The sequence below is a fragment of the Girardinichthys multiradiatus genome, chromosome 7 (genome assembly GCF_021462225.1).
Source record: "Girardinichthys multiradiatus isolate DD_20200921_A chromosome 7, DD_fGirMul_XY1, whole genome shotgun sequence".
NCBI lineage: Eukaryota > Metazoa > Chordata > Actinopteri > Cyprinodontiformes > Goodeidae > Girardinichthys > Girardinichthys multiradiatus.
In genome coordinates this window covers 32,854,772-32,868,968 of record NC_061800.1, presented here as the reverse complement: position 1 = coordinate 32,868,968, position 14,197 = coordinate 32,854,772, and the positions used below count along the sequence as shown (strand labels likewise).

The following is a 14,197-nucleotide window of genomic DNA, read 5'->3' as shown; positions in this document are numbered from 1 at the left end:
AGACAGGTAGGCAGGGCGTGGCCCCGTGCGCAAGCAGTGACTGTGACACGCAGTGACACGCCTAGCCCTCCTGCCCTAACAGCATCTCAAGGTCATGACTCTTCTCCAAAGCCTCCTGAAATTTTGTGATTAAGTTGCAAATCTGAACTCAAAAGTAGTTTTCCAATAACTCTGTTAACTGTTAACAAAAAAAAAAAGAAAATGTAAAAAATACCTAAAATGTCATTAAAAAACCTCCCAGGGGGGCATGTTTTCTTACTTTTTAAAGTAGAAGAAGATAACATCAAGGGACTAATAATGTTATGAGACACGGCATGGGGTGCCTTTTGTTCCCAATGCTTTTTAAATTGTACTCCACTTCCCCCAGCTCCTGAAACAATCTTGTATAAACAGGTAAATTAAAGTAAAACTTGAAAGCTCAGATAATATACTTTGAGCTGTTCGTTTTTAGTCATGCAGTAAGTTCAAGTCCATCTCAATAAATGGAAATTTCATCAGAAATTATTCTATTTATTTTCGCTATTAAAATCGAGTAGTGAAACACATACGATTTAAAATTATTACACACAATTGATATATTGCAAGTGTTTATTTCTGATAATTTGATCAAGATTACGACTTATAGCTAATGAAAACCTAAAATTGAAATTCTTAGAAATTAAACATTACAATTAGACCAGTAAAAATATTTTTGTTCAAAAATACCGTACATGTACAGGGGTTGGACAATAAAACTGAAACACCTGGTTTTAGACCACCATCATTTATTATTATGGTGTAGGGCCTCCTTTTGCGGCCAATACAGCTTCAATTCGTCTTGGGAATGACATATACAAGTCCTGCACAGTGGTCAGAGGGATTTTATGCCATTCTTCTTGCAGGATAGTGGCCAGGTCACTACGTGATACTGGTGGAGGAAAACGTTTCATGACTTGCTCCTCCAAAACACCCCAAAGTGGCTCAATAATATTTACATATGGTGACTGTGCAGGCCATGGGAGATGTTCAACACCACTTTAATGTTCATCAAACCAATCTTTCACCAGTCTTGCTGTGTGTATTGGTGCATTGTCATCCTGATAGATGGCACTGCCTTCAGGATACAATGTTTGAACCAATGGATGCACATGGTCCTCAAGAATAGTTCGGTAGTCCTTGGCAGTGATGCACCCATCTAGCACAAGCATTGGGCCAAGAGAATGCCATGATATGGCAGCCCAAACCATCACTGATCCACCACCATTCTTCACTCTGGGCATGCAACAGTCTGGCTGGTACGCTTCTTTGGGGCTTCTCCACACCGTAACTCTCCCGGATGTGGGGAAAACAGTAAAGGTGGACTCATCAGAGAACAATACATGTTTCACATTGTCCACAGCCCAAGATTTGCACTCCTTGCACCATTGAAACCGACGTTTGGCATTAGCATGAGTGACGAAAAGTTTGGCTATAGCAGTTCGGCCGTGTATATTGACCCTGTGGAGCTCCCGACGGACAGTTCTGGTGGAAACAGGAGAGTTGAGGTGCACATTTAATTCTGCCATGATATGGGCAGCCGTGGTTTTATGTTTTTCGGATACAATCCGGGTTAGCACCCGAACATCCCTTTCAGACAGCTTCCTCTTGCGTCTACAGTTAATCCTGTTGGATGTGGTTCGTCCTTCTTGGTGGTATGCTGACATTACCCTGGATACCGTGGCTCTTGATACATCACAAAGACTTGCCGTCTTGGTCACAGATGCGCCAGCAAGACGTGCACCAACAATTTGTCCTCTTTTGAACTCTGGTATGTCACCCATAATGTTGTGTGCATTTCAATATTTTGAGCAAAACTGTGCTCTTACCCTGCTAATTGAACCTTCACACTCTGCTCTTACTGGTGCAATGTGCAATCAATGAAGACTGGCTACCAGGCTGGTCCAATTTAGCCATGAAACCTCCCACACTAAAATGACAGGTGTTTCAGTTTAATTGTCCAACCCATGTACTGTACAGTATATACACTAATAGCCTTATCCCATTAAATTCTCTATAGGGTTTAGGTCAGGCAAGTTTGCTGGTCAGTCAGTTGCAATGATACCATGGTCCTTGAACCAGGCAGTGTTGGCAGGCTTCAAGTCCTGCTGGAAAATGAAACCAGTATCTCCCTGATGCTTGTCAGCAGAGGGAACCATGAAGGGCTCAGGAATTTCCTGGTAGACAGCTGTACTAACTCTGGAGATGATAGATAACAGTTGTCCAACACCACCAGATGATATGACTCCACCTATCATCACTGACTGTGGAAACTTCACACAGGACCTCAAGCAACTTAGAATCTACTCCTCTTCACCCTTACCCCAGAATCTGAGACCTAACAGAAGTATGGTGCAATCTAGCAAACCTTTCCATCCCATTCTAACCCTGTTCAATGTCAATCTCAGAAGCCTTCTCTTAAATGATACTAAATTATACTACCTGGATATAAATGATTAGATTGTAAAGATGATTTTTTTAGGGTTGGGTTAAAAAATGAGCCTATTTCTAACAGGTTTAGCTATTTCCTTTGTAGGACCTAAAAAAAATAATCTACATCCTTTCCTTTCCAAGTTGAGGGATGCATTTTTGATAGTCTGCACACTGCTGCAGTGAATTTGATTTGCTTTTGACATCTGCAGGAGTGTCCTATTTTCCTTTTGCGGTTCCAGCTTCAGGGGTTTTCCCCCTGCCATCACTTGAAATGCTGATATTTACATACCATAGTGGCTTGACTGACATGTTCTCTTGCTGCTCTGTCACTAACCATACATGTTGTTGCTGGGAGACTGTGAGGGAGCTTTGGTATGATTAAAACTGTTATCACAAACAGCAGAATGTCGAATTATTGTTGTTTTAAATAAAAAAAAAAGACCATGTATGAAAAGGCCCAGCTTACAATTGTGGATATTTGTGTTTACATTAAAAACATCTAAGTTACTGTTTTAATGTCATTCGGATCATTTACAACTAGTAGCTGTATGATAAAAATGTGTTTACAACACTTTATCACTCTGTCCTTCCCCAATAAAACATTGATAAACTTAAATATATCTGCACAAAGTCAAAGTTTTAACCCTTCTTATGCACTCCAGAAATAGTCAGAAGAGCCTTAACAATGACTTTCAAAGAGACTGCATTTTATTAAGATTTGACTAGTGAATATGTAATGTAATTAATTAAAATAAGAAAAAAATGTAAAAATGTGGACAATCTGTTTCACAACAAACTACTTTTGGCTCATGCTTTAAATTTGATGTGCAAAAATACTAACCACACTCACAACATTTACAAGACACTCACCAAGCAAAAAGGGAGAAAACAAAAACAGCATTTATTCTTTAAAATAATATAGGGAACCATCAAGAGAAAATTCACATTTAATGATGTCATGCTTAAAGACTTTAAGTCATGTTTTTAGAATTTACCAGAGATCTCAAATTACTAATCTGAGCAGAATATAAAAGAAGTTATAATTAAAATATTTATATAATTGATTGGGGTTGCACTAAATTAGATAATCATGTAAATGTGTTAATAGTGTTACATTTTGTGATAGTGACATCAGTTGCAATAAACCCATATGTAACCCATTACTTCTCTCATTCTCATCTATCATAAAGCTTCCAGCTCTCTGTGACCTTTAATGTCTTGAAGACTATTGCAGCAGGTGTGAATATCTATTCCAGTAAGACTCAACCCAAAAGGCTGCATACATTATTGGCATGCATAGTGTGAATTCATCTCACTTGGAACAGAATAGTCAACAACTATTGCCTTCCAAACAGTCCTCTATGATATTAATATTGCACACACCACACAGATTTTGGGATGACCATATTGCAATATATTGTACTGCCCTGAATTGGATTACAAAACATTTTAAATTGATGCAGAAACATCCCTGCCTCACACACATACACACACCCACGAACACCTACCACCAATCAGCCATATGCTCACACACTAAGCGTTCTGTAGCACATATCTATTTCACTTTCAACACACACAAAGAACAAGGTGTGGTGGCGCTACATATATATATAGTTGTGCTCTTCTTATTTGTGGCTTTACAGTTCCGAGCTCTTTAATTTGACCAATCATACAAAGTCTATTGGGGCAAATACTTCATGTAAAATTGGGTTAAAGCTGTCAAAAACATTGTTTATGTCACACAACTATTGTCTTTAAGACTGTCTTCTGGAAAACACATGATCAAGTTTTCTTTGCATTGCCCCTTAAGGATAACGTTATGGTATTTACAAATCAATCATGTTGCAGTTTGTACTCGGAGATTTAAAAAAATAATAAGTTATTTTTGGTGCCAAGTTGCATTAAAAAGTTATTTTTACATGAAAAAGAACATATTTATTTTGTATTTATTTATTTATTTAATACTTAAGGACTTTAGAGGTCATAGAGGTAGAGAGCAGATTAATTATGTATTTATTAATTTATTTATTAACTTTAATTTACTACTTTCTGACAATTCAGTAGTAGTGTTACCTGCATAAGATCATACAGATATTTATCAGCTATGTATCTATAGAAATGCATGACTTACCCCTCGTATAGGTTGCAGGAATCTACACAGGTTCGCCCCCGGCTGAAATACCGGCAAGACATGCACTGGTCTGGGCCAGGACCCCAACATCCAGCATCAGAACACAATGTGTCACACACCATGCGCTCCTTGGCTGCTCAGGACAAATAACCACAAAGACAGAGAGAGAGAAAAAATTTTGCATTCATGCATTTCTGATTGAATGACTCAACAATAATGCAGAAAATAAGCACAAATAAGTTTGGTTTGAAAATAGCCAAAAAAACATCACTTATGATAAGGCACGAGATATTTGGAAGGCCATTTTATTGCATTAAATGGTTCCACCTCCACACGACAACTGCTCATTTGTGTTGGCCTATAATATCTATTTTTCATAGCAACAAATGTCTTAAGCACAGACTAGGATAAATACATTAAGAAAGATGGGTGGGTGGCGGAGGGACTAAATTATTTTTCTTCCGAAAACAAGCAAGTGTCAAACAACAGACACCAAGCCTTCTGGATAAATATTTCCTTTTGGATCAAATGTTTCAAAACACGAACGCTGTAGTTTTCCTAACTATGTGACTGTATTATGTGTGTATAATAATTAATCTTTATGCATGCAGTGTGTGTTACTATTACATGCTTTTTGTGCAGTTAGCACATGAGGGATCTGTGCTGCTTCATTATCTAAATGCTGAGCAAACAATGGCAAATCACAGATGAGACACAGGAAGAACTTGCAGATGCCACACAAACTTGTTGATATAATTTAGGCTAACATCCAGAGCAGTAGAAAAAAATGCTGCTAGGTCTTGTTTTTTTATGCACTACTGATCAACCACAAAAATCTCATCTACTCTGTTTTATGGATCTGTCTTTGTTCTTTGTCTCATGTTCCCCCACAACAGTCAGTTCTATAAAAGTTGTGACACATAGCACAATTAAACTCACAATGTCAAAATATTCAAGTACTGTGAGACTGTTACAGCAATACCAATACACTTAGAGCTTTCAGCACCACATATATGATTGAGCAGTGGTTGCTTCCTTTTCAGACAGACTCCTCACTAAACATGAGGTCAGTTCTGCTTTTGGCCACTTGTAGGACACACCACATGTCTTGGTGTCGGATTGCGTGTTATATTTCAACAGAAAACTGTAGTTGCTCAAAGAAGACCAAAATCAATTGGACGCTTTTAGGGCAGAATATTAAAGCTTTGGCTTTCACAGGACAAAACCCCCTATGTGGGGAATCTGGTGTCACGTGTAAACTGAACACATAGAGCAAATAATAAGAATAGGAGTGGTTGGGTGCAAACAGAAAAACATTGCTGCGCTGCAAGATCAAAGGAACTGTCTAAAGAGTTTGAAGTTGCCCTAACATGAGGAAGAAATAACTGCTTATTGTAATGAGTACAATAATTGTTTTGGTTTTTTTTAAAGGAAGTACTGAAAAACAAATTTACTAAATAGTAAACATGTGAATGTGACTTTTTTTTTTTATATGTTTTTCTGAAGCACTAGTGGTCATTATTTTTCAAATTGTTTCTGCAGTAAGTTGACAGGAAAGTGATGGAGTGAGGGGGGAGACATGCAGCAAAGGCCGTTTGGGCCGAAGTTGAACTCACAACCGCTGCGTCAAGGACTGAAACCTCTGAATATGGGTTGCGCATTTTATCCCTGCACCACCACCATAATGAATGTGATTCTTAAAGGTAACGGTGACCTTTAAAATCAAATAATTACGTCTAGTGTATTTTCTGTTAGACATGTCCTGATCAGATCCCAGCCATAGGCTCACAATATTTTTAAATGATTGCTATTCAGAGTCCCTGATTAAACTCAACTCTTGATATCTGTTAGTCGTCTACTATCTGATTATATCAGCTGTACCCCTTATGACATGGGGCAAATTTTTAACATTCAATTTGTAGTCCCTTGTAAAGGGCTCGCAAGTCTATAGTGCACATTTTTTTATTGATTTAATCAGAATTTTCAGACCACAGTCTAAAGCTTTTTTCTCCCTTTACAATGAGGTTCACATTAAGTGAGAGTTCAATGTGAACATCACAGCTCCTGGTGTAAGAGAAAGACCTCTGCAGGACACAGTCACATTACTGAAGCAGGAAAACTGCTTTTCTATAAGTCCTGTCTGTCCACAATTGACTTTAACTGAATTGAAATATGTCACATGCCAAATTATTGAGTCATGTCATTCAGAGTAAACTTACTAATGCTAGCCTACCACCAAAGCAACTCAGCAGAAGAAATGTAAGTTTAATGAAGTACTAGTCGAGTTAGACATATTTTTAGAACTGATGAAGCTAAACATATTTTAGGAGATATGTTGTCAGAACATTGTAGAACTTTGCTACTGAACTTTCTACTGAGCCTAACCTGCACAAACTCCAGTTGGGACAAAGTATCTGGCCCTTCAAAGAAAATGAAAGAATAGAAGGAAAAACAGAGAAGACTGAAGCATTTGGAATGTCACAGGTGATTAATCTGTTCTAATACTGGTGTGATGTAGTGCTTTACTTCAAAGAGAAATGATATGAGTAAAATGTTATTTATTTAAATAGGTTTAATGAGGTGTCTGACTGGGACTTCATATCAGCCGATGTCAATTCTTTAATGACTTATATTGGTATCAGGGAAAAAAAATCATAAACAGAACATCCCACTCCAAAACATTATTTCACTCCAGGTCAGAGGAAACATTTCATTAAAATGGTAAAAAAAAAAACATTAATTTAAATAGACATCTGCTAGGTGTATGACTTATGTTGGGGTTAACTGTATATACTGGGCCAGTACTGATTGGTAATAATAGGTCCATGACAAGAAAGGGCAGTGAAGCGAATTGTTTTCTGTCAACTAGGTTAGGCTATTTCTCAAAATCCAGTAGTGCTAACTTGTGAATCAGTTACTGATAGCCACATCTTTAATGGTTTATTAGTTTTTAATAATGGCTCTGATTTATTGTTTTATTCACAAAAATCAAGGCTGCAATGAATATAATTCTTTACATTGGGTCTTTATTTGATATTTTTTAAATCATAACACATCAAGGTTCATATATGGCATGAATGGCAATAAACACAATGCAGGCACAAAAAGCATTAGCACATGGACTAAGTAAATCTTTGCAACAAAGTTTATGTACGTATTATACACATTTAAGATTTCCAAGATTCATAACTAGCACTTCATAACTTTGGGTCTGTGAAAGGGCCCTTATAAATAAACTTTACTAACTCACTTAATACAACAGATTTATAGGCCAATCGTTCCAACCATCAGATGCAGACAATAGACTTCTTAACAACAGTGGAAGTTGGACAACTCTTTTTGGAGTAAAATATAAAATATTTTTTCAACAAAGCCTTGGTTGAATAAATTATACTTACTAGACAATTGCTCATGAATCTGGGTTAAGCTTTGCTGGGTTAAAACTATGCTAGATGAAACCGATGTAGTGTAATAAAATAAATGATCAAGATGTGATGTGCTCTGCTCTAAAATATGAAGCAGACCTAATGGGGCATTAAATAGATGTATAGAACAATTTGCACCCATCTACCCTGACATTCTGTGAGAGTAGTTTTGTAGTTTAACTTTCAGCTGATAGTTGCAGTGTAGGCAAATTGCTGAAATGATGGAGGTCTTTTCAAGACAATGCAGTGTAATTTAAACTGAAACTGTATAAAAATAGATGTAACTATGAACCTACCACATTCTTGTGGGCTTCGGTTATTGCGGATAAGAACCTTTTGGTTTCCAGCGCGGAACAATCTTGTCCAGTTGACAGTGCTGTAGTAGCAGAGTTGGCTGTTCTCTGCAATGTGGACATTCCCAGCACTGATCTCTCTCAGGGACTGAAGCTGCAGTGATGAGATGCCCTGCTGTTTTAACACCAGCAGGGAGATCCCACTGAGAGGGCAAAGTAGGTGGAGGTGAGAGAAAGACATGGCCAGACAAGAACAGGGGGAGTGCAAGAGGAGAGGAAGAAAAGTTGAGGTTGAATATAGAATGACATGGGAAAAAAGAGAGATAGAAAATGGGGAAACATACAGAAGATTAGTTAATTTTATTGATTTTGTGTTTTCCAAAGTCCAAAACCAGAAACAGCCCAAGGCATAGGCAGATTAAACACCCTCTTAAACACACCCAAACAAAATGAGGTCTCCCATAAGAACTAAAGGTACTACAGAAGTAGCATTTCAGATCTAAATTTTTGTACCTTGAACACATCTACAGACTAAGATCCCTTAATGATGCAGAGCATATTCTAGCCAACAAGAGCCATCCTCTTTTTTCTGTTTTTAAACACTCATCTACAGATTAATGTTTTTACCCAACTCTTACAAAAAAATATGACAAAATTTCCCAGTAATCTTGGTGCATTATAGGAAAGCATGTATTGATGCACTGAGCCGAAGAGGATGTTGCCTATGTTATTTTAATTCTGTTTTTATATTGTGTATCATTAGAGCGAAATGCTTGTGGCTTGTGGAAATGCTTGTGTCTTTTCTATTTAAGGTTATATAAATGGACAATGTCATGTGTTCAGTAACTCAGAAATATTCTTCAAATAATTATTATTGGGACAATAAAGTGTCAATTGTATTCACAGAAAGCTCTTTAGGAGTGCAAACCAGGACTCACCAGCTCAAACATGGAGATATTAAACAAACTTCATGAGCTGAAAAAAAATTGTCTTCCCTAAGCAATGATCCTGTTATCTCAAACAAATTAACCTGAAAATATTTATAACTAGGGTGGTTCTTCTTGGCTTTTCCATTGATGAATAAATTAATGTTGTAAATGTATTCTCACTTTATAAAAACAATTTCAGGACTTTATTTTCTTTTCTATATTTCTCATTAGGGTTTTCAGAATCCATATTACTAAATCTATCTATTCATTAGACCTGCATGTTCTGAGCTGTTACTTAACAGCCACATCATCAAGCAGTTAAACAAGCTTTCTGTCTGAGCCTTTCTTTGCTTTGTTTTTCAAAGTATCTCCAATATTTTGTTCCTTTAGCTTCACTTATAGTTTAAATATGACAGGGAAACAGCAGGGGGTCAGAGCCATCAGACAGAGTAGGCAGGATCAAGCACAGGGCAAAGGTGAGGGGCAGGCTATGATTTGTCCTGCTGTTTTCATTTGCATGCAGGTGCAGTGCACATAACCACACTTTTAAAGAGATACACACACACACACCTAGTCTGCAGTATATAATCAGAATCAGAATCAGAATCAGAATCAGAAAAGCTTTATTGCCAAGTACGTTTTTGGACATACAAGGAATTTGTTTTGGCGTGACTTAGTATAGTGCCATCCAAATGTCACTACACGTTTCCAAGCACTTTTGCAAAGCAATGAAAAGTAAGTGATAAATAATTATGCTCCATCTGATGGGTTAAAGCTACCTGCGTCTCTAAATGTCAAAACAAAATCATGGCCAGAACCTGTTCCAAGCAGTGTTCATTGTAAGTAATAATTGCACTTGGCAAAATCAAAATGGAGAGCAGTTTATCACAGAAAAGCAGAGAACTGCATTCACTAATGATTTAGATAAAAAAATCTAGATATATAAAACACGCTACATTTAATGCTTTACATGATGCAAATGGTGGGTAGGAGTTTCAAAAGTTTTTCAATGTTGTTGAGAGTGTGTCAGTTTGCAACAAAGGCACAAAATGTAAAGACAATGTTTTCTGCACTATTGGGCCTGACTATTAATAGAATAAAATTCAGGATATGAACAAAACAACAGTCAAACTGAGATAAAGCCTTACGCAACCACAATAAAACACTTTATTACAAAACTGAGCCTGACACATTTTTGGTTCAGTGTTGAATCACTGTAAATAAAATTGGTAAGCAAACTGATTTTTTATTATATTCAGACCTATTATCATCTAAACATACATGGTTGCTGCTTAATGTATTGGCTGTAAATGTCTAAGTCTTTTTGTGAAATAATTACACTTGCATTTTAAGTTCCATAGTTTGCAAACTAGTACTAGTAAGTAGGTACTAACACAAAATAGCGAATAATTGTGATGTGAAAAAGAAAAATATTGATGGAGTTTTTGATTTTCTTTTTACTGTTTTTACTAATAAAAATATGAAAGGTGTGATTTGCATTATTTTCAAGACCATTTTTCTGAAAAACCATTAATTGTATGAATGCAGCTGTTCTCCTACAAACCTTGGAGGTTTGTAAGCGGGCTGCAAAGGTTAGATTAGATTAGCTTTATTGTCCAAAGGGAATTTATCTTGGATACAAACCCTAGTTGCTACTTAAATATAAAATCCATAACAAATCACGAAAAATTCACACTTATGACCACTTTGTCCCACTGCATATTGCACGTTGTCCAAGTACTAAAATTATAAGATCAAAATAAGACAAGTATATACAATAAAAACATAGTTAGTACTGTTTTAAACCCCATTGACCATAACCTGTATTTATCCAGTCACAGTTTACTGTTTTTGATACATTTAAGGCTTTAACAGAGAATGGGACAAATACATTCTTGTAGCAGTTCAATCTGTATGCAGGAACTCTGAGGAGCCGACCTGCGGAAAGAAGCTGATACTCTGAATTAACCATGCAAGTGGGGATAATTTTCTGGGCCTTTCTGGTTATTGTTTCCGTAGAGATGGTCTGAAGTGAGAGTTGCTGCTTTACTCCCATCAACTTCACAGGTCTTTGTGTGAACCGAGTGACCTGGGCCTTCATTTGGACAGACCGATCCACACTGAGCTCCTGTAACTAATGATGCTCTCTATTACATCATGGTAAAAGAGAAACATCACCTTGGGACTGACACTGAAGGTCCTCAACCTGCGGAGGAAGTGCAATCCCCGCTTGTCACTGATGCAGAAATAGCCACACTAATCAGGCCACATGAGTTCATTGTCTGTTTGCAGTTCCAGGTATTTGTATGAATCCACCTGGGTAATACTGTGATTACTGATGACCACTGCTTAAGTGGTGTCCAACTGACATTGTGTCAAAGATCCTTTCCTGTGTTTTTCTGGAAATTAAGAATCAGGAAATGTTCCTCATACCACTGAACAAAACTTTGGATCTGCTCTGACCACACTGACCACACTGTGTGTCAGTGTGGTCAGAAGGACATGGGGCTGGAGAGTAACAAAAGCTGAGCTAAAATCAACAGAAAACTAGCATAGCTCCTGGGGTTTCCTACATGTTTTGCCACCAGGTGCACTATGCCATTGCAACCATCATTAGTGCTTCTTTTATGTTTGTTAGCAAACTGGTAAGGATGCAATTGCGGACTGACATCAGGTCATAGTTGCTTTACCACCAGTTTTTTGAGACACTTCATCACAATAGATGTTGAAGCAATAGTAGGCAATGCTTTTTAGCAACAGGTGTAATAATTGCCCTAATTCACTGAGATGGTACTGTGTGAGTGTCAAGAGATGTCTGAAAGATTGGCATCCAAGAAGGTATTGATTCATCTGCATAGGTTCTTAATAAAAAAAAGCAGAGATACCATCTATGCCTGTGGCCTTATTGACATTAACCTGCTTGATGACTTTATTGACATATATATTATCAAACTCAATCCTGCCCCATTTCTTCACAACCACATTACCATGTACTGTGTCACCACCAGGGGAGACGTCACGATTATCAAACTGTCTATAAAAAATATTTAATTCATTTGCTTTGGCCAGTTCATCCATGGTATAGATACATGTTTCTGAAGCTTTCATGTTAGCAACTATTTTCATAGAATGCCTTTGTTCTTTTGAGTTCCTATATAACAGATTGTCCTCAATAGCCTTCTTATGGTGTTTTCTTACTTTTTGTAGCAAAGCAACTATGATAGCACTGTCCACCTATACTGACAGGCCAAGCAAGGACAGCATTAATCAGACAAAAGCTCAAAGGTTAATCTGGAGAAGCTGTAGAAATCCACAGCTCAGGTGGAAATGTCTAATGATAGGACAGCTTTTAATTCAATTCAGTTTATTTATGTAGTGCTAATTCACAAAAAACAAATCTCACGGCACTTCGCAAATACAAATAGACAGGAATATACAGTCCATTTAATACATTCATACAGAGATATTCCAAATCAATTACACATATTCCAGTTTGATTCTAGTTATAAAACAGTGCAGTCAAGTTCAGGTTATTATTCCAATTGGTCAAAAGTTTTCTATCTACTGAAATAGAGCTGATTGTATCAACTCACTGACTTTGCAGCAATCACTCCTCTTGAACATGCACATAGTGACAGTTGATAGCTGATTGCATAGTGTCGTTAACTTGCAGCAGTTTCTCATACTGAGCAGGTATGTAGCAACAGTGGTAAGGAGAACTTCCATTTAACAGGAAGAAACCTCCAGCAGAACCTAGCTCAGTGTGAGCGGCCGATTGACCTGACCGACTGCGGGTTTGAGAAGACAGAGCAAACACACACAAAAAACTAAATTTCCTCCAGCAGTTTAAGCCTATAGCAGCATAACTATAGAGAAAACTCAAGATAATCCAAGCAGCTCTATAAGCTTTATCAAAAAACGTTTTATTCCTCACGGACCAAAACTGAGAGTTGATTCCACAGGAGAAGAGCCTGATAACAAAAAGATCTGACTCCCATTTTACTTTTAGAAACTCAAGAAATCACCAGTTAACCTGCCATCTGAGAGTGATGTGATCTGTTGTGAACATATGAAACAATTATATCACTGAAGTATGGTGGATCTTGATTATTACGGGCTTTATAAGTAATATGCTGAGTTTTTTTGGGGGGAGCCAATGAACAGATGCCAAAATAGGTGAAAAATAATCCCTCTTTTTAATTTTCTTCAGAACTCTTGCCACAGCTTTTTAGATAAGCTGAAGGCATTTCACAAATGTTTTTGGACTTTGTGATACTAAATAATTACCATAGTCCAGCGCAGAAGTGCAAAAATGCATGACCTAGTTTTACTGCATCACTCTGGGTAAGGATATTTAAAGATTTTGCAATACTGTGTTGAAAGATGTAAGCCCAATAGAAACCTATTCAATATGGGGGTTAAAGGACATATCCTAGTAAAAGATGACACTGAGATTGTTTTCATTATTACTGGAAGACAATTTAATGCCATCCAGATTAAAAGACTGAGCGGTTTGTTTTATAGAAGCTTCGGTCCCAAGATGACAACTTCTGTCTAGTCTGAATTTAAAAGCAAAAAACTACAGGCCAATTCTCTTTACTATTTTATATATGCTTTCACTTTGGAAAATTTATCAGACAGCATAGAATAGGTATTCGGTGTTATGCTGATGATACTCAGCCATATTAATCCATAAACACTGATTAATTCAATCAGTTAGGTAGACTGCAAGCATGTCTTGAGATCATTTACTTTTGACCATGGTGAAATTAGTTTTAGGTTGGATATTGAATATTGGTGCTCCATGGATTCATTCAGGGTCTTCTTCTCATTTGATCCGATGCAGGCAGTCTGATTACGGGCAGCTGCTCTCTGCCTGCTCCTTCCTCCTGAACACGCTGGTTCACTTAAGGACAGTCAATAAATTTCCAAACCAAACACACTGTTTCATGGTGGTATTGTTTTGGAAAA

The 14,197-nt window shown here is 37.3% G+C and overlaps 1 protein-coding gene across 1 annotated transcript in view; it reads right to left on the bottom strand.

Annotated features, from left to right (window-relative positions):
- The window catches only part of LOC124871474 (receptor tyrosine-protein kinase erbB-4-like), a 473,669-nt gene that overhangs the window by 101,256 nt on the left and 358,216 nt on the right, over window positions 1-14,197 (bottom strand). The window contains exons 12-13 of the mRNA XM_047370794.1: window positions 8,301-8,500; window positions 4,580-4,712 (exon numbers count right to left, since the gene is read on the bottom strand). Coding sequence (XP_047226750.1) covers window positions 4,580-4,712; window positions 8,301-8,500 — 333 coding nt within the window. The remainder of the gene's footprint in view (window positions 1-4,579; window positions 4,713-8,300; window positions 8,501-14,197) is intronic.